Source organism: Parus major, chromosome 5, assembly GCF_001522545.3.
Source record: "Parus major isolate Abel chromosome 5, Parus_major1.1, whole genome shotgun sequence".
Lineage (NCBI taxonomy): Eukaryota > Metazoa > Chordata > Aves > Passeriformes > Paridae > Parus > Parus major.
The window spans coordinates 35,679,134-35,705,566 of record NC_031774.1 but is presented as its reverse complement, the minus strand read 5'-3'; the positions used below and the strand labels follow the sequence as shown (position 1 = coordinate 35,705,566).

The following is a 26,433-nucleotide window of genomic DNA, read 5'->3' as shown; positions in this document are numbered from 1 at the left end:
TTTACCAGAGCTCATGTAATCTGAAAGATGAGGTTTAGGATGGAGCTATTATTCATTTGTCTTGTCTTATTTCAGTCCAAAGTGTGACTGCTTAGATTTATTCCTTTTTCTGTGGAGGGAGGTTCTGAATTAAACACAAAATCATTCCTCATGCCCACCAAAAAGCATACAATTAGGAACTCAAGAGAAAGAGCATCCAATAAACAACAGTGAATTTACCATGTGGAACTTGACAACACATCTAACAGCCCTTTTTTTTTTTTGGGTGGGGGGCACCCTTGATGTTTTTGTTTAAATCATTCTGGAAAAAAACTATGACTATTTGAATAAAAGAAACATTTCCAAAATAGAGCTCTCATAGATATGTAATAACTAAAATCTTCTATTAACTGAAAATTACTTCCAAAAGCAGTGCTCTAGTGTTACATTTACAAGCCCACCTGCATAATCCTGCACTTAGCCAGGCATTATCATGCAACAAAAATTTACTTATTTTTGCAATATTTTACCCTCAAAACATTGGGTTAGATTCCTCCCAGATGGCCTCAGTAATGCAGACTGAATTTCCAGCCAGCTGGGAGGAAGGCATTTGGGGAGAACCCTCATCCTCTTACCCTATGAAGCAGCCAACCACCACCACAATCCACACACAATAGGTTCACAGAAGCAAAAGAGGAGGCTACCTATGACATAAATCAATTTACAGCCTTTCCTGGAAGATCTCAGCTGTGTAAACCCTTATGAAGAGCCATATGAAATGCAACATTCTCCCTCTGGAAAAGGAACAATTGCTCTGACCCCTGCTTCTCTCAGGGTGTACTGAGGAGTAAGCCTTTGTAAAAGAGCTGACTAAGGTTCAGTTTGTTTATGCCTGTGTTTGATAAAAAAGGCTGTGGTCTAATGACACAAAAATTCATATTTTATCAGCTTGGAAACATAAAATCACCCAAAAAATTACTAGCTCAGTTAAAGAGCTAAAGTATTTTAACATAGCAAGAACCTGTTTAGCTACATAATTCCTTTACTCAAGGATAGATTATAAAATACAAGACAGAAGAATCCTGGCAGTTTTATGAATATTATTCTGTATGAAACATCAACTAAAGATTATATACATTTTGAAGCTTAAAGGAAACATTCACTGCATGATTCTTTGGCTTTGCCTGGGTTTTTGAAAGCTACTGCTTAGCTGAAGAAAATTTTGCTTAAAAATATGATGAGTCACACATTCTTGTCAAGGGACTGGTTTTGCCAATAAAAACCCCTGTACAAGAAATGTACTAAAGAGTACTAAAACTGTTTTCAGGCTATCTATACTCAAATTATCACTCAAAATATTTAAGGTAATTCTCAGAGTCTGATACAATACTACAGTCAACAGCTTTTCAGCTCAGTTGCCACAGACACATCTTTTATATCCTCCAGTTTCTTTCTTCTTGTTTCTTCAACAGACTCACTATAAGTCAGTCCCATTAAATAATCCATATTCAGACTCTCCTTTTAGCAATGCTAGTTTGTGCTTCTAAACTAATTTTAAACCATCTTCATCTTTCCTTTTATTCCTCCACTCTAAAATGGTGTGGAGAATTATGATGTCATCTCTCAAATCCTTCCTGAAGGTACTTTTGTTTACAATGATAGCTAGGTCTTTGCAAAGTCTCGATGATGTCTGTAACATTAAAATTACATAGCTTATAAAGCAAGGTATTAAAAACAAGAAAACAGAGGAACTTGAAGTGTCTAACTGTGCTAAAAGAGAAACTTTCCATCCTCTTGCTTCCTCTTTATGTTCTTTTCATTGTTACATCAACACTGTTTTGATTAGCTTAGAAATTCTTAATGAATGTTTTCAATCCTATATTTGGATAACAATATCAAAAGAACTTAGTCATGTTTCACATGCTCTAGTAAAAGCACTGAAAGACAGGCTCATTCCTTGCAAAACCAAAATGAAGTCTATTGATTTACGGAAGGATTCTGTAAATACCACTACCCTTTTTATCTCATTGGCCAGCTCATACATGGTTCAAATCCCCACCATAGAAGCTGACAGATCAAGACTACTGTAATGTCATATACTGAAATACCTAAAGCCAAGCAAAATAATAACTGCAATTAATTTTTTCAAGTACAGCAGAATCGACAGCATCATTTGTACTTAAGACTGAGATGACAGTATCTTTAGTTCAGACTTCCACAGTTTCCAAAGATTCAGAACTGAAATGTCACATGAACTCTTTTAAACTGTTCAGCTGTTAGACACAATAAGAGTACTTATGTAGAGATAGCATTTAAAATATTTAACAATATAAGACTGCCTCAATGGCAACCTATCAGAGCATTCTGTTCCAATTACTGGAAAACACTTCTCTATTACCATCTTTGAAGTAGTGAATTTGCTAGTAGTGAAAAACTGTGGATTTGCTTTAATACTTTTGAGCACAGAAATACATTGCAAGATACTATAAAGTATTGTTTTCACCAGTGAAAGATAACAACTATTTAACTGTGCCCAAGACTATCCAGTTGTTCTGAACAGAAGAGACTAACACATGCAACTGAAACTGCAAAGAATTAAGGTGGCAGATGGTAATTACTGATACTGGAAGTAAGCCTGGGTAAAGGTGGTTAGAACTTCAGTTTAATGTCTCATCTATGAGGTGTTGTACTCATGAGATAAAACTCTCTCATATTTAGATGGGAATGTGGCTCATTATGGACACATTAGAGGAAAAAATTACTTCTTCTAAAGCACAAATACCAACTTTTCTTGTACATTTCTTTTCCAAAAAAAAAAAAAAAAAGACTTGATTAAACCATGAGATAACGATAGACTAGAATGGCATGTGTATCACCAGAAGAAAAGCCCTTTCCATATGTCTGTACATCAGAGATGAAAGTCTTACTTCCATTTCTTTTTTTTTTTAATTTTTACTGAATAAGTAATGACTATTTATTTGATATTTTATTTCACAGTATTATGAACATGAGACACAGGATTTATTCCACAAGTCTGATCCTGAGTTTTTGCATGTGGAAAAATAGAGAAAGAGAGACTGTAAGTTAAATTTTAAAAAATCAGTTTGAGATGTAAAGTTTAAAAATTCTGTTGCAATTAAAGTAACTCCAGCAACCTAAGTAAAATGATCCTTCTAGTATATGTTATTCCTGCCCTTTCACTAGAAGCAAGTGAAGGAGAAGAGAATGAAGGCCAGTTACACATGCCATTTGATAGCTTCAAAGTACGACCCACTACAATAATAAATGCAATCCTCCAATTGCATATATTGGATACCAGAAACAGTATTCAAAATGGTTATGTAAGTAAAAATACTAGATTCTGAAATCATGGTCTCTGTTATCTGTTGATAATATTTAAATCTGTCTCAGTAAAAAAATGTTTTAAAACGTTTTAAAACATCATGATTAAAGACATCAGAAAAAAAATAGTGCTGTGTTTCTTTTAATATTACAGGCCATGCAACACACTCATGAAATACAGTTGAAAAAAAGACACCAAGGAGAAGAAAATTATCTACTCACAAGTGTGATATTTCTCTGCACTAATCACAAAGATGCCAAAACACTTCATTTATATATTCCTCTTACATCAAAGTAATAATCTAAATGTAGTAGTCATAGCAGCCTGATTGGATGACCAGGACAAGTTACTAGTCTGAAGCAAAAAAGAAAAGACTGTTACCACTCTCTAAACTTTGCTTTGTCTTGTTGCCCATTCCACAAATTCATCTTCGTATGAAACGACTGAGCAGGATATAATTGTTCTGAGCTGTGGTGTTTAGTCCACCCACTAGGTCTGAGACCAGTGTCACTATAAAACTGTCTGTAAAGCAGCATTCCCAGAATCCCAAATAGTGATTGATATCAAACAGCTTTACCAAGTTTTCAATTTTTAAATGAAAATCTCTTTTCTGTGTACTGAAGAATGTTTATTTAGAATGATCATAAAAGCTGTAAAATTATATGCAACTGAGTGGGAAATGATCCTGGAAGTGTGTGATGTTTAATTTCATATCAAGAGGAAATTACACCGGTTTTCCCTTTATACAAAGGTTTGTTTAACCACTTCAAATTCTGTTCCTATTTCCTACTATTTCTGTGACTTTCAGTTTACCTTGTTAAATGTGGTTTTTTACCTTTTCCTCCAATACTCTTCAAATCCTCACTGTTTCTATCATTAACCCACTGACAAGTCCATTTTACAGTTAACACATTCTTCCCAAGACTGTTTTTCACCTAGAACATTTAAGTCAGATTTCAATGTTCTATGCATTAAGTCCAGTGTCTTACATGCTTAGTTTTCTGAAGCTGGAATCGAAAATAAGAAATGTTTTCCAGTAATAAAGCAATTATTCTGGAAATAAACATCCAGAAGAACAAACTGTATATATATATATATATATACATTTGCAGAATACACCATTATTCTTTTGACCTACCAGCCTTTAAGTTCTGATGTTATATTCTGAACTGTTACCAAAACAACCCACAAAACTTAATTCAAACATGTACTTGCAAACAAAAATATCCAGATCTGAAAAATCATAGTAATGAACTAACTGTACAAATGCATACTGAGAACAGAACTTGCAACTGACACTAAGAATATTATTCCATACAGTGTTCAGTGAAGGAAAATGTGCACAATAGGAAAATGTTATTAAGATTTCCATGTTTTTAAAGGACATCAGTTACAAGACAATTTGCAGGTTCTTCAGAACGCAATGAACTTATCCATTAAATTATGAGTTAAATAGATTAGGGTAATATTTAGGTATTTACACTCACAGCTACTAGATAAGAAAGTAAATCATGTTGTTTTTGAATACCATTCTTTACTGTTTATTTAAAGCATACTGATCCAGTAGTCCTTTTGTGATGAAGAAGTGGCCTGATTTAAGAGATCACTTTAAAAACAAGTGGTCTCAGACATCTTCAGAAGGAGAAAAAATTAAAAATACACACATATATGAAACCATTCCTCCTATTTTCCAGGTAGCTAAGTGTCTCAAGATTCAGAATGACACTCAGGTGAATTGTATGTCTCATGTACTACTCATACTGTTAGGTCAGTACTTGTTGGAATGTGTCATTTTTAAAGGCATATCTCAACGGAATAAGAAGGCAAAACTTTATATCCTTCAACTTAAACTGAATACAGTCATTAATTCTTAATTTATAAAAATGATAGAATAATAGTTTTAGCAAGTACTTAGAGAACTTACTGTTTTCCTAAGATTTTACAGCAATGTATTAGAAAACCTTAGGTATCAGAAATGTTTAAAATCAATCCTAAATTTTCTATGGCAACCACTATGAAACTTACATACAATAAAATGAAAAATTTCCTATGCAAAATCTGAAATCTTGACTACAAATGTTGACAATATATTTCTAGAGTTCAGAACATCCCTTTCCCCCTGCCACTCTTCACTGTTCTCATTAAAGATGCCACAGTGCAATGAAAACATGTTTTAAAAAGTCCTAAGGGAAAAGTTTCCTAGGGTCTTTGAAATTCCTCCTTTTCCTATTTCTTTACAGATTTCTAAGACCAACGCTGTTCCTATAGTTTCTCAAAAAGGCAAAAATAAAAATACCCTCTAGGTATAATCTTTCGGTTTCTATTGCACTTCTCAGGTTCTTTTTGGTTTTTGAAACAAATGCAAACTGAAATGTACAGCTATATTATTAGCTGGTTTTTATTTTTAGTTAATCTTTTATTGTGAAGAAGTAGATGGAATTTGACTGCTCCACTGCATGTACTTACAAGAATCACTGAAATAACCTGCAAATATTTTTAGTTTGATCTTTTTTCTGGTCTACGTTTTTAAAATTTACCTGTAGACACAAAAAATCACAATCAAACAAACAAAAAAAAAAAGCCCCAACCAAACAAACAAGAAAAGCATTGCTTCAGTTTCTTATATCTATGATGAAAAGCACAGGGCAAGGAGCTATCACTTATCTATATGAAAAATTTACTGCAATATAAACCCTGAATCCATTTCTCCCTTTTCAAGCAGATATTTGGATATAATCATTCCAAGTCAGGGATTCCATAATTTTCATCACAAATTCCAGCTGGATTTTAGAATACTTGTTACATTATAATTTTGATTAAGCAGTTAGACATTTGGCCACAGATGAGTCAAAATATTCAGAGATATGGGATCATATTACTATGGCAGGCTAAAAACTTAGCTTTGAGTGAGTCTGTTTAGTTTAACAAATCCCATTATGAAATCAAGTGATACTGCACCACCTACTCCCTATAGGAGGAGCTGTATGGCCCAGGAGCGCTTTTATCAGGTAAGTGATGAGGGATATCAGTTCAAATTCTGCCTCCTGCATATACATGTGTTCCTGTATGTTTGTTTCATTTTCTCCTTGACTCTTGCTCCATCCCTAAGACCATTCTTGCTATGCAGGATTATACTAAGAAGTTACCAGAATTTTTCATGTAATCATACCCAAGAGTCACTCTACAAAGTAGTCTCTTGGAAGCACTGAATACCAATGCTAAGAATTGTCTAGCATCAGAACCAGAAAATCCGCTCAGCAGAACCATCTGTGTTATTTCCAGAAACAGAAACCATGAATTTGTCTAAACACTGCAGCCAGATATGTGCAAAGATATTGAGCTATTAAATGTTCTCCTGCATATTCTTCACTTAAGAAACAACTCTGGTTATGGTTGATGTTGATGAAAGGTCATGGACCCTAAGCCAGAAGTTTCCATTGTGTGTAGTATCCCTATACTGCTTGCACCAATTTGAATACGCATGGTCTGTATTTAAAATGCTCTTACAAATACAAAATTATGACAGTATCAATAGCTTACTCTTAAAGTACTTGTTGTATTCTACACCGTTATGGACAACTTAAACTTGGAGCAAAAAGATTTGTGGAAAGGCATATGACCTTCTTCCTACTACAATGGCCATCCCCTAATTAAGCAATGCATCTGATAGTCATTAACAGGAATGAGATAATGAATCACTTTCTCTCTTCTTTGTTAATTTGCTGTAACCAAGCGGCTAATGGATGTCAGAGCTGAGTGATTGCACTGATTATAGTGATTTATAGTTGCAACAAAACAATTTAAAAGCATTCTGATTATTCATGTTAAAGATGCTTTATGTTTTGTTTACTAAATGTTTTATGTTCCCCCTCATGCCCCTCTACACACAATAAGACAGGTCTTGCTGGAAAACTTGAAAGTTCTAAGATTTTTTTATTGTTTCAGAGTAAGGCATTTCATTTTGTTTATAAAAAAAAAGTTTACCCAGTAGAAATGAAAAGCCTTAGGGTGGAAAGAAAACTTCAGTGGTGCCTAGTTCAAAAGAAGACGGAAATAAGAGGAAATAAGGCAAACTTCAAGCCACTTACCTTAGGGCTCCCAGTCCCTTCCTCATTCTCTGCAGACACATCAGTAGCCAGTATCTCTGCTTTGATGATATCCAGAGCCCTAAGAATCCAGCTGTGTTGCCGTTTGATTTGCCTCTGTAGTTCCTTCCATTGACTTGCAATCATCTGCAGCATGTCCTTCAGTCCTTCTCCAAAATGAAGGGGGAAAAATAAAAGCTGTAAACTCAACAGCATCTTTAAATATTATCTTTTATTCAAATAATTAGCAGGATATTTAAAATAATAAATGCAATAAGAGTTTTAATGTGTTTTCTCATCAATAAATCCAAGCTTTATTATTGTTCATCCTGCAAAACAATGTTATAGAAACAAGCACTTCTTTCAGCCATCATGTTACATTTTGATTGAGTTTCAGCTGACAATTTCAAGAGAAAAATTCCACATAAAATGTCATTTCTCTGCAGTAGGGAACACTGGTAATCTCTCCCTCTAATTTCCAGTCCTTTTCTTGAAACATTTCAAAATCTTCCAAAGACATTTTCTTTACCTCCAACTCCTTTAAATATTTCCTGTAATTTACACGTTACTGTTTCCTACATCTATGATTGCATGCACTACCCTCCTTAGCTATGACTTCTCTATCTTTTTGGAACTATACATACAAGCCAGTGATTTCCTACAGCTTTCACGTTACACTGATATGTCTGATGCTGTGAAACAATAGAGGCACGAATATAACATGATGAGAAAACAGTATAGCAAAGAATAACTTCAACCTGGATGAAAAGCATGTTAAATAGGCCAAAATTAAGATGGCATTCCATAGCAGTATATGCTGATTAAAACCCTATTAGCAGACAAGTCACGCAAACATCTAAAAATATAGGAGGTGGTAGGGATAAAGGGAAATCAGTATACCTCTCTCCCTTCTCTCAATTTAAGGCCTCTGAAGAAAAAGACAAGCCTAACCAAAGGAAAAAGGTATTTTTAATTTTAATCTAGTTCTCATAAATATATTTAAATCAAGGCAAGAATTAGTTTAAGTGGTAAAATAAAGCTTTAGCAATGCAATTACTCATGCAGAGTATGTAAATACATATATATTTTTGAAATCCTAGTTCATTATCTTAATGTTATTTCCATAGCACCTACATCAAAGAATATGTCAGTGTGAAGTTTTCAGTGATGTGATTTCAATTGAAACTCAGTCGAACAGCAAGACCAAAATAAAATGAACAGACTATTTGCAGGCAGTATTTCATTTTATAAGTATCACTGCATTGTATGCAGTATATGAAACATTTATAAATCTTGAAGGTCAATCTGATAATGTAAATATTAATAATACATAAGGAAGTGAATATATGCAGTAATTTACAGCAATGCTTCTTCATTCTTTAATAGTCTGGAGACATAAAGACTTGCAATATTTCAGAAGGATTTACCTGATTTGTGAGATACAATAAGCTCAAGAAGTTGACGTCCTTCCTCTACCACTGCTTCTTTTAAAGCACAGTGGCTATCTACATTCAACTTAAAACTCTGCAAAAAGAAAAGAAAAGAAAAGAAAAGAAAAAAGAGAGAGGGAAAAGAATCTCAGCATCAGACATTGGAGAGGCAGTTATCATAAAACACACATACAAAATTACTTGCTGGTTTTTATCAAGAACCACATTCCAATTCACCCAATAGTCAAACTAATTTGTGATACTAAAAGCTATTGATATTTTGGATCTGGGCTCAAAATGTTTCCATTAGATCAGCAAAGTGCATCTGTGTTGAAACAGCTGACAAATCTAGACATTCATTAGGTTTTATGAAAAGTCACAACCCGTAGGCTATATCTGGAGTAACAGTGTTCTATAAAATACACTAAATTTATGCCACCACATATGAGCTCTGTTTTTTTCAGAGTTCTTTGAAATGTTGGTGATAGCACTATTTATGAAACCATAAAAAAAATTACAGCATTGAATATATTGGCCTTATGTGCACTTATACAAATCTATTAATATTGTGTTCCTGAGTTACTCTCATATCCATTTTCAAAGAACAAATCAGTCTGCTTTAGATCTCTGCATTCTTAATTTGTAAAGCAACTGTTTTTCAACATTTTTTTTCCTGATATTTTTAGTAGTCTGCAAAGGATCTCTGTTTTAACAGTCAATAAAATATTTTATTTCTTTTTATATTATTATTTTATTTTTAGAAATTGCATTATGATCTAGTAATAAAGGAACTGGAAACATGATCTACTTTTTGTTATGCCATTAAATACACCAATGATAACTTGGATAAATTTTTTAATCATTTTCCAGACCTTCTCACTATACTTGCCTGTAAGAAAGAGAAACAAAATACAATAGAGAAAAGGATACTTGCTGTATTTAATTATAAATTGTGTACAGACCTAAATGTATACAGGCAACACATTTTTTCTTTGAAATATCTATGAGAATAAATGGAAAAAAATATTTGACCACTTGGAAAAAAGAGCTTTTCCTTCTCTTGGGAATAAGTTAACTGGCAGAGATGAAAGGAGACTGCAAGTGCACATTCATAGCTTCTAGTTTTTATAAAACGATACTTCTTCAAATGGTAGTGACCATGCTAGAAAAGGGGTGATAGGTACCACAGAATACTCAAAAGCCCTCAATTCTTAAGGAAGCAACAATTTTCTTTCTTTCCTAACCCTTGCAGTCAGGTTGATTGGCATAGCAAAAAAATAATATTGCCAGAAGAGTTATAAAAAGAGGTACTTCTACTGTGGTTTTTCATGGTTGAAAAAGGCACGTTGCTCAGACAGAGTCTTAACAGTCTTTCAGGCAGCATTGTACCTGACAGTGACAGAATGTTTTTTAGAATTTTCCATTCAAATAAAGAACAATAAACAGAAATTTTGCTACCTTTAGCATTTTGACTATTGTCCTTGTAGGGACATCCGAATACACTGTTTTGTACCAGCTCTTGAACAACTGGGCCAGTCAAGAGAAGATAAAAAGGAAAAAAGATCCCTAGTTTATGTCTGTCATTTTCTTAAATCTAGAGTTTTATGAACCCAAATCTAGAAGATATTTTTCTTTCATAAGAGCGTGTCTGAACAAGCACTGACAATATTTAATTTACTGTTTACTTAAAACAGGCTTGTACTGAATAGTTTGTAATCATGCACTTCACAGGAAATGCACTATGCGTGTGCCTCACACAGCAAAAGAGAACCTAAAGGACCTGAGAGTAGGTTGTGTAATTTCATATAATTGAAGTTGAGTATAGATGCAGCTGGATGTGACAGTGTCTCAAGATGATGTGGATGTGTTTGATAGGAAAATTGGAAAAGATGAGGTATTCTCTTTCATTAGGAAAAAAAAAGAGACTTGCTGTCCTAGAAAAGATTCATTTAACATAACGCACCAGATACTACAATACAGCTTGATTTTCAGGTGCACCTATTAACCAGTAATAATGTTAAACTGAAGAAGCAAAATAGGATGAATAAAGATGGGGACAAACTTTTGGTTTCTGACTAGCAATATTCTCCTTGTGCAAAATTCTTATTTTATGGATAAATTATGAGTGGCACAAACACCATGAACATACATGAAATTTAGCAGAAATAAACTTTTCCCAGCAGAGAGGCAGCATGTCATGGTTTAGCCCTAGCCAGAAACTAAGCACCACATACAGCCTCTCACTAACTCCCCACTCAGTGGGATGGGGAAAAGAATCAGAAGGGTAAAAGCAAGAAAATTTGTGGGTTAAGATAAGCAAAATCTGTGCACACATGGAAAGCAAAATGAAGCACCACATGGGAAGGACCACTTCCCATGGGCAGGCAGGTGTTCAGCCATCCTCAGGAAAGCAGAGCTTCATCACACGTAATGGTGACTTGGGAATACAAATGATGTAACTCCAAACATTCCCCCTTTCCTCCTTCTTTCCCCAAATTTAGGTACTGGGTATGATGTAATATGGTATGGAACACCCCTTTGGTCACTCAGGGTCAGGTGTCAGCTACATCTGTATCCTAGTCTTTGTGCATTCCCAACCTGCTTGCTGGTGGCACGGCACAGGGAGCAGAAAAACCTTAGCTTTGTGCAAGCACTGCTCAGCAGTGACTGAAACATCCCTGTTTTATCAACACAAATCTGTAATAGGCCCCCATGCTACCTACTATGAAGAAAATTAACTCCATCCCAGCCAAAATCAGCACACATTAAGAGGAGAGAACCATTCATATAAATATAAATAAACAGAAGCGAATGTCATTGATGTAGTATAGTATGAGTTTTGAATTTAGTATTATATATGCATATATAATTTCTAGTAATGTCCTAAGGAAGAAGAACTGGACAAGGAACGGTGGAAGGAATAGTTCTCAATCAATCCTCAAGGTTTCTCATACCTGAGGGGCTGAAAATGTAACACATGAAAAAGACAAGTGTTGAAGATGTAACAAGTATTACATATATATACAATGGAGAAATGCAAATTTGCTCAGCTGAAGATAAAACCAGACCAAATATTTGGAATGAAGGAAGACCTTCAAACACAGAGGTCCTCTCCCATCCTGGATATTTCCTGTTCCCTACCGTTTACTTATGGCGTTTGGAAAATTGTAACTCTAACAGCGTGTGACCTAGGTACTCTGCTCCCCTCCTCCTCTGATCTTTCCTGATAATGAATGGAGCCTTTGCATGTGAAGAGAGGAAAGAAGAGGAGGGAAGTCAATTAATCAAAGCCATTTTTCCAGGCACATTTGCAGCTATAGAGCAGTCTAAATATCACACATGAGCACGTATACATTATGGAAAATGCATGTGCATTGGCCTGACAGCAGCTTTTTAAACAACACATTAATGTCATCCCTAGAACTACAGTGTATAAAATCTAGTTTACAAGCTGCAACAAGCAAAATTTCCTTACAAAGTTCTCTTCACTTTTTGTGATCACCATGTACCTATATATAACTATCAACTGCTCCTTTTAACAAGAGAGGAAAAGTGAGGCAGGAATCATTCAGTTTTGGAAAAGCTACAGCACTATAATAAACAGAATTAGAACTCCAAGGGTGTAAATGCAATGCGCCAGGAGTGCTATCTTCTGATGATGGCATGGGACAAAGGAACCCAGCCTTCACAAAATGAAGGTGTCTCCTGACTTTCAGAAAACTTATTGATCCAGAAGATTACAGTAGTGCAGAACATCATGGGTTAAAAAAGCAGCACCTCCTGATATATGCTGGACTCTGAACACACTAAAAATAAAAGAGCACTTTCCCAGAATATAATAATCTCTCCCTCATATCTTACTTTTCTGTACAAATGGGGATATGAAAAATTGTGTGAAAAAAGATATTTTAAGTTCCCCATAGGATTTATTTTATGGTTGTAGCTACTTAAATTTAGGAAGCTTCTATTGTGTAGGTATCCTACACTGTGCACACACATTGAGCTCTGATATGCAACATTTCACACTCTGTTTTTATAAAATCACTATAATTTGGTGAAACATCTGCATCTTCACTTATTCATATCTGTACTAGGGACAGACAACCAGAATTTTTTTGTTGTTGTTGTTTACAGAGGCAGAGATTTACTAAAAGCATGATTTTTTTCCAAGTCATAATGTATTAGTTGATTGTTTCTAATGTATAGTCTCTGAAACACAAATCATCAGCTAGTTATCATGAACCTACAAAGTACACATAAATATAGGCTAGTTTGGATGACACAACAGTTTACACCTATTGCCGGATTAAGACAATGTATTAAAAGAAATATCTTAATTTTCTCAGTTCAGCATACTATCAGAATGTGTGGTGAGCTCCCTGAAAGAGAATTTTCTGGAGGTTTATTTTCTATATATTTAAATACCTTTAAGAATAATATTACTGTTTCTAGAGTGCATATTTTTTAGAGTAATTGTACAGACAATTAAAAATTATCTAACTGTCTTGGATTCTATGGTTCCAGAATTTGAAAAAGGAAGACTAATTTAAAATTTCCTAATTGTTTTTTTGAGAAATCTACATTACTGAAATATGAACTTCTATATTTAGGTATCGTTCCACCTATATTTTGGCTAAGAATGTAGTACTTTTAATTACAACACCCACTGTGACAGATATAATTCAATTGTGAAATTTAGAGTGATAGGAACAGTTGCAAGTAGAAAAGATATGGGATATCCACTTCATTTGTCTTAAAGGGAATATGACTTGAAACAATTCCTGAAAAATTATTTTTGTATGCTTAATATACAGCTGCTTTTGCAAGTTTATTGGTCCTGGTACAGTTACCTCCCAACAATTTACTATGAGAAAGTACCAAGATATCAAGTTCTGAACACAGTTTTTGGTCATGGAATGGCAGCTGTCTAATTTCTTCTTCTTCTTTTTCTTTTTTTCCTTGAGCATTTTTGATGACGCTGAAAGTCTCTGTTTGGACAGTGCCTATTATTTAAGTTAAGAATTTGAGTTAATAATTTAAGTTAATAATTTGAGTTAATAACCTAATAAGCTATGTAATAACCTAGCGGTATTTTCAGGCTCCTGAATACTACCTACCAATGACATACAGTAAATCAAAAAAAGAACTACTATGTAAGTTGTCCTTATAATAACATGGAAATGGTTATACATTTTGTTTCTAGGAGAGCCTCACTTTTTTAAATTAAGCTATCTTATTATTAAATAAGCACCACAAGGATATGTTTTCCTTGGAACTAAATACTACATGTGAAATGGTTTCCATCAAAGTCTCCTTTGTTTATGTTTTCCATAAAATCAAGGCTTCTAAAAATAATTTTTTATTCTCTTCTCTTAATCTGTATTTTCAGCTGACACTCCACCTGCTAAACAGGACACAAGCACTATGGAAATGCTTTATGCAGCATTATAGCCAAGGCTGAGTCTTACAATAGCAGAGATTCTACCTTTGCTTTTTCAGAAGAGCATGAAGAATCCTCTAAAGCAGCAGTACTCACTACGTGTTTTGTTCTCTTTCTGAAACTAAGAACTTGCCCTCCCTATAGCAATGATGACCAAGGAGCCAATTATCACCAAATGCTAAGCAAACCTTTAAGTCCTAATGCAACATGACCATCATTTGCTTTAGATGAACCACACATTTTCTTCTGTAACTAGTGGAAACTTAGATATTTTTTAAGTGTGAATAGTTAGTGGAAAGCAGATTTGGTCTTCTATCCTCTGCAACCATGAGAAGACTTAAAAAGACAAAAATATTTTTAGTTTCTCTGGGAGAAATTCCTTCCACTGGCCTTTGTAGGCAGATAAAAATGGGCAAAATAACTATATCACTTTTTATGTTGGTTCACAATACCAGATTATAATCTAAAATGCCATTAAAATTGACATAAAATTGGGAGCCTCACTACTGAAATCCCATAATCGTCATGACATATGGGCATTGTGCTACTGAAGATGTAGATCAGATGTAAGATGGTTTGACTGCTCAGATAATTTCTCCCTGTAATTTTTTCATTTATCTAAACATAATAATAATTGAACATTCTGGGATCAAAATGGTTAGCAATGAGCTAACTATAGCAACTCTGGGAATGATTTTACCTTCTGATGACTAATAGGCATTCTCCATCTTTCATTTGATCAGAATATACTTTTTGTCTGGGAGGAATCAGCCACATTTATGAGGAGACAAACTGTTGGGAGTTTAGTGAAGAGCAAGCAAAATTTGTTTAAAAGTGGAAATGTTGGAACAAGTAAGAAATAAACAAGTCTGACTAAGTCTTGATTGAGAGAAAGGTCCTGTCTTGTTTTGTCTGTTTTGTATTTCATTAATCTGAACACCAAGCAGAAAAAAGACTTAGTACAGTATCAGAGGGCACTGTACATAGGACTAATGGAGTTAAATTAAGAAGGAGAAATTTTAAGATAAATAGGAAATTTCCCATGAAAGTCAGCTCTATTAGATTGTATAATAACCTCCTAAGGGAAACAGTGAAAGCCCAGATCCCTTGAAACCATTAAATTTAGACGGGATAAAAATGTGGGAGTAAGGGCTGCAAATGTACTGACAGAGCAATAGTAACATAGCTGTGTCACATGCTCACAGAATTTGGGCAGGCAAAACTAAAGACAAAGAGGCAGGCTCTACTCCACCAGCCCTTCAGTAATTCAAACTTCTGTAAAATCACCTCACCCCTTTCTTCTCCATCACAGCTTCTGCCATCCCAGTACTAAATCATCTGTAGTTTTTTTTTTCCCTTTGTTACATCTTAAACATGAATAACCTGATCTTCCTCACATTAAACGCTTTAGGTCCCTCAGTTTCTGTTTCTCTCCTCATTGTGTTTGTCATATTTTAGGTAATTTAGCTAAGTTTTAAATGCATAATTTTAGAAGTGGAGGAAAATGATAGTTAGCCCTACTCTCCAGGATGCCTATCTTGCAGATTTAGAAGACATAGAGGCTATTTTTGGAGATTTTTTTTTTATTTCAAACTCACATGAATTCTTCTGCTGCCAGTTCTAATTTATTTTCTGTTTCACTATGTAAATTTCTCTTTGATTTTGTCTGTCCAAACATTTTTCATTGTCAAAAAAAAGTTCACATGTTGATTCCTAAATCAAATCTCCGTTGGTCTATTATCAAGAGACAACAAGGGAAGAACACAGGCAGGAAATGGCATGGGTAAAATTGCTAAGTTGCCATAATCATGGTGAATTGCACACGAAGCCCACTGTATACAATTGTCCTTAATCATTCCTTGCCTTCTTGAGATACTCAGAAAATAATCTGCAGAAACCACAGCTTTCTGACATGTTGTTCTGTCTTATCTTACACATTTCTAGGTACATCTCTTCCAGCCAGAAACACATGCCCAAAAACTATTGAATCAAAATATGTCCAAGTATTTTCTTACCGCATGCAATAAAAAAACCAACCATGACATAACAGCTTTCCAAACCAAAGATAAATTCATGGGGTATAGCAGTCTTGGCAAATATGGAGTTACCAAGGGGAAAATAACTTACACATGTTTATATTATTTAAATCTTATTTCAATTTACTTACTATCAGACCAAAATGAACTCTCTGGAATTAAACAACACTATGTAGTTTTAAAACAATTCTTTAAAGATTTTAGTTTCAGGGGAATACGAAGGAGATGTGATTTGTTTTATATATGCACAGACAAAAGGTTTCATGCAATTTAAAGGTGAACTAAAATTCCTTCTTAGCAAAATATAGCTAATAAATTAAAATCCCAGATTTTTTAACCCAATTCATTTTGAAGATTAAGAAAAGGAAAAAAGTATTATAGAAGATGCAAATAAAAATATTTACCAATCAAAACCTGCATTAATTTCCTGGATTGTCTATATTTCTCCTGAATGACATGGAATTCCAAACATCAAAACACAGACAGTAATTGTGTTACTTCGAGTACTTAAAATATGGATGATATTATACCTCTGAGTAACATAGCACAGAACCATGGGAGTGGTCAATAGCTCTTGGCAGGTAAGTAAAAGAAAATTTAAATGTTGCTGAAAGTGTGTTTGTTTGTCCTTTGAGATGCTGGCATTATATTTTTAATGATTTACAAGCTTCAGGCTTTATAAAAATGAATTTAATTTCATTACTAAAAACAAATTACTGATTGCATCTATATTGATAATACCAGCATAACAATACTAAAATTTCAGGCAATAGCATGCATTTTAATAGACAAAAATACACATGATTACGTATCTATAAATATGAAAGGATAGGAAAAAAGCAGTACTTGAAAGAGTATCAAGTCTCTAGGAAAATTACAAAGAAACTATTTCTTATACTACAAGCCTGCAGAAAATAAACCTCTGGAGTGGGACTGTGTGAATGGACATTCCCTTCCTTCGTTAAGAAACACGTATAGCAATAAAAGATCCAAATCATAATAGATGTAATTCCGTATTCCTAGGACCATAACCATGGCCTACTCTTTCTCCTTACAAAGAGATTTAGTTCAGCTTCTCTTCATTTCATGACCTGATGGGAAACATCTTTATCTAAAGTGCAGTGTTTTTGTATTGGTCAGGACAGCAGTGCTAATAATAGAAGGGTAATATACCTGGATGTTCTTTCTCATATACCTGCTTTTACTTTTCCTTAGTCACCAAAAATGTTTTTTAAATTTTAAGAACAGTCCAAACAGTCTAGAAACCTCTATTTTTCCCACAGCCACCAACTTACAGTGTCTGGATTCAGACTACAATACAGACTACAATACAGGTGGAGTCAAATGTATTCAAATGACAGCAACATTTCCTTTGCTTTAACTCAAGAAAAAGAAAAGTTTACATAGAAGTTATTTGGTTTACAAATTTTAAAATCTGAATAATAGTCAAGACTGACAGTATACATGTATTCTGTTTGTTTAAATTTCCTGTCTTACTTCTTATTAAATAGGGTTTTTTGCCTGTGAAATCTGCTGAGTTTTGTCTATATCTCTGATAAGTATGTTCTGCAGACTGCTTCCTATGGAAAAGGACATTCATTCAGGAACCCATGCATACCCATAATGCCTTTCAACAAAAAAGAAACACCATAAAATTTTAAAATTCAAACTAACAATAGGTTAAACAAATTCAAATCAAAATCCTTAGCAAAACAAAATATTAGGCCACTCATGGTGCTCACTCCTTAGTGCCATCATCCTGCAGAAAGTACTCTATATTTTGAGGGAATTATCTGAATTAGCTGCCATGCACATTGGAAATTCCCATATAGCAAAAGTACAATACATAACTTAGCTATTTCAGAGGCTTTAATACCTTTAATAAAATTACCATTACCACCGCTACCACAAAGACAGTTGGTAGATTAGCCCAAGGCATCTGTATTTAACCTTATTTTCAATAAGAATAGATATTTAATACTTCTCTAAACTGACATTTTTCAGAAAATGAGATTTTCCAGGGAGATGAGAGTGATTTTTTCAGACGTAGCAGTCTTGTTAGAAACAGACAGTCAGGTATCATGAAATACCACTGAAGCATCATTACTTCACCAACACAATTTCTTAAATGTGAAAATACAATCTATTTTCTGTATGAAGGCATTTTCTGTTTACAGCTCAGAAAGTGCTGAGCCATGATGTGGCCAGAAACATTTATAATGTAGACAGAAAAAATATTATTTCACTTCTCTTTGGATAATAAAACTCAAACCCCCTGTATCCTAAGAAGAATTTTGTTCTGAATGGAGATGACATCTAAACTTTGTGTGTAAACTAGTGTGAATCAACTTGTCTAATTTGTTTTGAAATACTAATGATGCTTGCTCTATGATATTTATAGAACAAGTAAAGTAAATATGGTGACTGAGAAGGTTAATATAATAAACCGATTCTGGGCTAAAAAGGATTTTAATGTGGCACAAAGCTTGTGACTAAATTGGAGTAAATATTACTGACAGAGATCTGAAGAGAAAACTAAGAAATTACTATTCATGGAAATTATCAGTCAGCATATCCAAACCACATTTTTTACTGCAATAACTACATGCAGTCCTCACCACTTGTGTTTTTTACAGAACAATATTTGCTATTCTAGTTTCAGCTAAACAGAACATACATTTTTGCCTAAAAGAAACAAGGAGGACAGTCTTACTGGACAAAAATGGACAAAAAAATGCTTGACTACTAATTCCAAAATTCTAAGACTTTATCTTAGTTAGTTTTATCTCTACTGAAAAAATGTTGTTTGCCAACATCTAGTAATGCAAGAAGTATTTAAAAAGTTGCACCTAAGTAAGTGTAAATTATGACATTTTTCATTTGCAGGATCCCATTTAAAATTCTTGTATTCCCCAGCCTAAATTATGACTCCAGACAAATAAATGGCTTAGTACAATGACCTAAGTGCACACCACACTACAGTGCACAAGTAGGAGCTGTGCAGCAGCAAGAAAACAAAGTACTGTGTTAAGACTACAGAATCAGTAGACTATAGAATTAGAAGACTATAGAATTAGAAGGCTACTAAAAAGTTAAGACTACAGAATTAAAAGTTCAGGGCCTCAGCAAATATATACAGCACATTTTGTCTAAACCTTTTCCTCAGCAGTTCTTCACAGCAGCTAGCTTACTTCTTTACTGTGCTAAAACAATGTATCTTATCAGGCCATGGATAAAGTTAAATGCCTTTTTTAGCAAACTAAAATGGTCAAGAGATACATGGTGAATTCTTATTTGTCAAGCCGGTTAGAAAGTCTGCTTGGTTTCACAAGCATAGCAGTACCACCTAGACAGATGCTTTTAGCTCATAAGCTGCCTTCAGGATACTGTTTTTGATGAAAACTGATTTGCATACCACCAAGTCTATGCTTAGAGTCTGCTAGTAGCTGATTTTGATCAGGGTGCCAATGGGCAAGAATCAGCATAACAGAAAAGGAGAGATACAAAAGATAAAGTGAATCAGAAACCATTTTCACAAGTTCCTTTTTGCTAAGGTAAATGAAGCTTTCTTTTCATTAGGAACTGATTTTAACGTAATTGTTCAAAAACTTCAAAACCTGCTTCATTTTTCCTCTAATAGTGCTGACTGAGACCTTTGTGAAAAAGTAGATGTCTGCTGAAAAACACGCCTGTTTTATGAAAACATATTAGTGTTTTCACATCTGCTGGCTTGGGTGGCTGCCTGCAGAGTGCCAGATGTTCAAGGGGTGCCTGCTCCATGTCAGCTCTTCCATATGAATGGGAAGCACACAGCTCCCAAATCAGTTTAACCAATATTACTGAGTTGTGAAGACCTGTAAAATTGAAAGAATAATTTCAGTCACCATTCCAGGGATCTCTGAGAGCATTTTCATTTATAGATTTGTGCTTTGGTGTTATCTAAAATGAAGCATATAGCAACTTTTGTTCTGCAGAACATTAGGGAGCTTGGTTTTAAAATTTGCAAGAAAACTGTTCTCTAGGCTGAAGATTGTCTATTATAGCACACATTCAGCATGTAGACTACCTTCCAATATGTAGAAAAAATTCTTACTCTTTAGCAAAATTTGTGGTTTCTCATTGTGGCAAAATCTATGGAGTTTAAGTTGCAACTGTGATTTAAGAATGAAATTCCCAGAGGTCTTACAGTTAAAAATCATAATTGTGGTGTATTTGGGTATCAGGCCTGTGCCTGTGTGCACACCAGTGCATTTAGTTATAAATTCCTTTGGTGGCCCAGGAACTTCCCAGGTAGTCTCTGTGCAGATGAGATAATTGGTTAAAACAGACTGAACTGAGGAGAGGCTGCCTTCCACCTTCACCACAGTGTGCTTGACTGTTTCAGGAGCTGTCCAGGTGGAACTTCAGACACTTACAGAGATACCTCTGCAGGCAGTTCTTGCTGAGCCAAGACCAATAGACAAACACTGTGTGCTTCAAAGTGTTGATTAACATCTTTCTGGACAGTATTGCCAGGCCAGGTATAAGAATTAACAAGAACAAGTGTTTGGGGAATTGTACCAATTTAAGCTGATGTCATGCTATGACACTTGTAATAGAGACTTGCATTGCCATCCTGTTCAAGAGATTTGACTCCTTATGTGAGCATTATTTTATGCAAAGATTTTCATAAGTTTATGCTGTAGGTTTCTAGTGATGCCTTGTTTTTTAAACACACTCTATTTATGTGTCTGTGCCACACAATTTCTTGAACTGTCAAAGACAGAGACAAGCAAGGCAGAGTATGGAGAGATTTTAAAATTCAAACCTTTATCAACAGTTTACATTGGAATCCTGAAGTGACAACCTACAATTTTACATACTGAAAAATTTGGGAGATATTCACGACCTTCTCCTTGTCACCTGTGCAGAACTTTTCTCAACCAATGACAAAGGGAACAGGTGCATTTTTTGTGTTTTCTTGCTCCTCTTACTTTCTTTTCTTAAATTTTAACGGAAGAGATTTCATTCATAAATGCAAAATATTCTCCCTTTATGGCACTAATTTTGTCATCACAACAAATGTATTTCAAAGACATCAGCATCACAGTTCACAGAACTGGTAAGTTGTGCCAAAGGTAAGGATATGTCTCTAAAAATAAAAATAATTATCTACACCAAGATAATACACTCATTCTATGATGAGAAAACCTGCACCAGTGAGGAAACAGTTATGAGATATGCTGGTGTAGACGCATTACATAGGAAACAACCAAGACATTTTCTTTGTTTTCCCAGCTAGTTTATTACCCGTATCTGTATTATAAACCCATAAGTCTGGAACCTAATCTTGTAAAGTTCTAAGTCCTTTTATTCAGCATATCTTAGGTGAGTCTGACATGTATAACCTGACTGGCAAAAGAAGAAAATGAGAAGTGTAAGTCCCTCACACAAACCATGATCACCATGGCCTTACAATTCTTAACTAAGGGAAATTTCAACAGTGAGCTTAACATGAATTGAAGTTCATATACTTCTGTTTAAACACAGATTAGGATGTCTGACAGATAAAAGCCACTGAAAAGCTGACAATCTAGTTAATACAAGTAACTATCTTCCATGCTACAAAATGCTCTGTATTTTCTGCTGTGTAGAAATAATAGCATACATTTTCTGAAATCCAAGAAGCAAAACTCAGCTATTTTTTTTTTCAGTTTATTCAGTGGTGTTTTCACTGGATATAGATGCCATAAATTAATTAAAATATTGTCAAATAGAAACGGAACCATTCTTTAGATATTTTACTTCTGCAGTGAAGTAAAATAATCCTCAGTTTTTTTCATAACATAATGATCCTGAAGCATATGAGGATTTTTTTACCCCAGACACACAGAGGGAGTCTAACTGATAGGGGAAAGTGAGGTTGTACAAGTGCCCACATATTCATTTATTCAGTCTACCTCTAGCAATGATGAAGTTGCCTCTGAGCTACTATTCCACATTCCCATCTGATATGGCAAAGCTGGAAGTAATTTGTCTGCCTATGAGCTACTGTGCTCCTCCCCTTGGAATAAAGGGGAAAGGAAACTGACTGTGAGAGTTAGCCTGGTGATTGCCCTTTTACCTAGAATATGTTTCTTTTAATCCAGTCAAGAGTGAAAATTGCAATTCTACTCATAAAAGCTTCTCATCAAAAGTTTCATGTCGCAGAGTACAAAGAAAACATTTTGAAGTGACCAATACCTTTCCTGAGGTCTGATTTCACCATGTGCTCTGTACCTTCAGAGCACCTGTAAGCACAATGGGAATCATGGGACTGAGTGTGTGCAGAAGGAAAGGCAAAAATCTGAACTCTGCCACGAAATACAAAATCTGCAACATAACAAAAAATGAAGTGTCTTCATACTGCATTTGTTAGACCACCACAAAGGGCACAGTGATGGCACACAGGCACTACTACAGCAGAAATGTTTAAGGACAAAAGACACAAGAGCTTTCTGTACAGCTGAAATCCTGAAGACAGTTTTCAGTTTGGTTTTAATTGTATATGTAGTTGATGTATAGTTAATTAATTTAATAATGGTCACCCCAGTATTACAGTAGGGATTAAGATGACATTTTTTCCTGTAATGCATCACGTGACTTCCTGGGACTGTCAAATAATTTTCTACCATAAGATTATCAGAGACTGGAAATGATGCTGAGCTCTGGGGGTTGATGATCTGATGTGGACTCAGCAAATGTACTGTTTCATATAGCTGGGGTGTCTAGGTCATTGGCTCAGAGCAGTGCTATCACCACATTTTCTTACATTTCGTACTGGTAAGAACCAACCTAAGATTTTGGCAGAAAGAGAGGAAATTTCCTAGTTTAAATTTCTGTACTTTCCTTATTTTCCTTTTACCAGCTAGAGTAGTTTACCTATCAAGATACCTACCCATTGAACAGCACACATTGAGCTCTATTTTCTACCTACAGTATAAAATCTGTATTAGTTAAATGACAGAAATGCACATCAAGTACAATAATTGAAGTAACTATTTCAAATATTTTATTTAAATGCCACTGTGCTATGCTAAAACTGTGGGAGAGAAATAAGAGTTCCTCACTAATAACACTTTCACTAATGTTACAATGTAGTAGAAATCCTAGAATGATCAGCAGAAAAAAATATATTTTCTTCTCTTGTTATTGTCTTTTCTTTCAGTTTGGATATAAATTCTGAATTGTAACGTGATTCTGCCTTTTAATTTAATTTTTACAAAGTTATCAGTACATATTTCAAGTACAGAAAATAATGTGCTGGTATTTTCATTAAAATAAACTGCAATGCTGCAAATCTTACATTAAAATATAGATGCACACTAGTAATTAAAAAATAATAATCAAATGAAAAGCACAGCAGAACACTTCAATTACTGATAGCAATCATAGTATAATCTTGTCTTACCAAGTGTGTCTCCAGGTACAGTTTAAGGCTGTCTGTCTCTGCTTTAGGAGGAGTCCAGTTCTCTGTTGTTTCCATGGCTTCATTTAACCAGTGAATGAATTCATCCAGCTTGCTTACAAACCCCTTACCATGTAAGAAAAAAGAAAGAACAAGCACATTTGTAAACAAAATAGCAGTGTGAAAAATGTATGCTCAATTTAATTTTTTTTTTTTTAGACAAAAGAGTAAGATTTTACCTCTTAAAACCTAAAACTAACAAACAAACAGGCAAACAAATAAACAAAACAATTAGAGAGTAGTCTTCTGGTAACTGAGTAGCAGAACAGTTTCTGGGAATTATCCAATGGGATATTTTGGGACAAGACAATGTGGGATCCATATGACTGTGATGAAATAGAGAAAACAGCAAAGTTTTAGAGAATATGAGGGAGAGATATAAAAAGCCTCATAGAAATTATAATGAAAATTGGGCTTAAGACCTTGCACTGGGCAGACCGGGTGTACTATGAGCACTGAATGTTGACAAAAGGACTGAACAAAGCTGCATTAACAAGGTATACACAGCAGACTGGGGAAGAAATTACTTGTCAGAACTTGGATGTTGTGATTCCTCTTTTGGTTCATAGCATGAGACTCAGAGAGAGGAAATCAAACAGTAGATGAGGCAGAATATATAGCATTTAATATAAATATTGCTGATTGCATGTGAGCCACACAGATGGTGCTCCGGAGAAGACAGGAGCTTCTGCTTCTCAGGAGCACCATTTATTTCAAGATTAGTACCAATTATATTGTCTGATTAAAAATAGTGCCCCTGAATTTACATGATTGGATGATTCTATAGGCACATACTGAGTACAGATAATTTTAACGAAGTCTTATCCACCACAAAGCAAGAGAGTAAATGGAATAAACTGACCGTGATGTTTATAAGCACCCTGAAAATTAACTCTGAAGAGGAATGTGCATCTATTACAAGCGATGTAAGACTAGATTAAGTTAGGTCTAATACTGGTTATAGTATTAGTCATTAGCTATGAATTTCCAGCATAGTGGGAATTTTTATTTCCAGTTGGGTAACAAATCAGTATACACACTCAGTAGCTAAGTCTCACCACTCAATCTATTAAATGATTTCTGATAATTATTGGTCCATTCAGATAGCTGAAAGCAACCTAAGCATAGAAATTTTAAACATTCCTAAGTGTCTCAGGAGCCCTAATCGTCTTCTCCAAAGTTGCACATGAGACTGAAATTGTAAACAAGACAAAAAGTAGTCTGAGCAGTGGGTGCAGTAGTAGCACCTAGCAGTAGCAGCTGTGTTATTTAAAGTGCAATGGTAATAACTCAGACCAAGCAGAACCACACTTCACTTCCTTCAAAATTCAAGGTAGAAGAGTCATTTTGGTCTAGCACTGCCAAGAATCAGGGTCCAGCAATCAACCCTTGGCTCCCAGGTGAAGCAGCAGTGCTTCTAAACCAAAGCTAGAGTGCAGCAGGAAGCTGCAGCGCATACTGCAGGCGTGACAGAACCCACTGCAGCACTCTGAGGACTTTATTTGTTTTGTGCAAGTCCCCACAAGACCTCAGGGTAAGAAGACTATTGCTATCTCTATTCATGGAATCCACTGTATATCAAACCTTTATAAGGAAGAAAGCTTTTCCTGTGCAGGTTTCATTGTAGGTTCTTTTCCAGGACATTCCAGAAAGGGGAAAGAAAGACAGAGAAAGCAACCCAGTGGCTATGGTGACTGAGACAACGTGCCTTTATTCTGGGGCAAGTAATGAAGGCAACTACATCTGCTGTCTCCCAACAACAGGCCATCATACCACAGGGGCTATGTTTCCCCCATGTCAATCTACAGACAGGGGCAGGGGCAAGATGTTCTCCTTGCTCCATTGCTTACATCCTTCCAGCTCACAGTGGAGCACAAGAGATGCCAGACTGGCAGAGGAGTGGGAGACGTGAACTGAGGAGGAGAAAAGCAGGAGGAGTAAAGTCTTTCTTGTCCCTTCAATAAATCTCTGCCTGCATTTTAGCAACGTGCTGTCCTTGAGAGACAAGGTGATATGGTAAGCAAAAAGAAAGAAAAAAAAAGAAAAAGAAAGAAGGCTCTCTCTTGTACATGCGTCATGTATTTTACGGAGACAGACACGTATAACATTTGCCTGTGGTACTCAGTGTCTGTATGCCTTCAAAAGGGTGCTTGGAAGCACTGAAAGCTTGCAGCAGTATAAAAAGCATCTATTAGCCACGGAGGTACTTCTGCCCTCTCACAAAACCTGCCTGTGTTGTAATGTCTGCTACTTTCACGCTGGTGCTCAAACACTCGCAAGCATCCAGCTCCAGCAGCACCGCGTGGCCCCTCACCGCCCAGCCCAGGTGGGCTGCGGGCCCCGGGGCGGAGCAGGCACTGCCTGGGGGCTCGTCTGGAGGCCTGGACAAAAAAACATAGAGACAGTCTCGTATAGAATCAAGACGAGGCACATTATCTGATAAAAGAAAAAAAAAAAATATAGAGAGAAAAAAAGAAAAAAAAGAGAAAAAGAAAAAGAAAAAGAAAAGAAAAAGAAAAAGAAAAAGAAAAAGAAAAAGAAAAAGAAAAAGAAAAGAAAAAGAAAAAGAAAAAGAAAAAGAAAAAGAAAAAGAAAAAGAAAAAGAAAAAGAAAAAGAAAAAGAAAAAGAAAAAG

At 35.1% G+C, this 26,433-nt stretch overlaps 1 protein-coding gene across 5 annotated transcripts in view; it reads right to left on the bottom strand.

Annotated features, from left to right (window-relative positions):
- Positions 1-26,433, bottom strand: part of AKAP6 (A-kinase anchoring protein 6) — a 258,093-nt gene that overhangs the window by 127,924 nt on the left and 103,736 nt on the right. For 4 of the 5 annotated variants that reach the window (XM_015631792.2, XM_015631791.2, XM_015631796.2 and 1 more), the window contains 3 exons: positions 23,743-23,865; positions 8,835-8,931; positions 7,411-7,577 (listed from right to left, as the gene is read on the bottom strand). In XM_015631792.2, coding sequence (XP_015487278.1) covers positions 7,411-7,577; positions 8,835-8,931; positions 23,743-23,865 — 387 coding nt within the window. The remainder of the gene's footprint in view (positions 1-7,410; positions 7,578-8,834; positions 8,932-23,742; positions 23,866-26,433) is intronic. The other variant, XM_015631795.2, reaches the window with a different exon arrangement.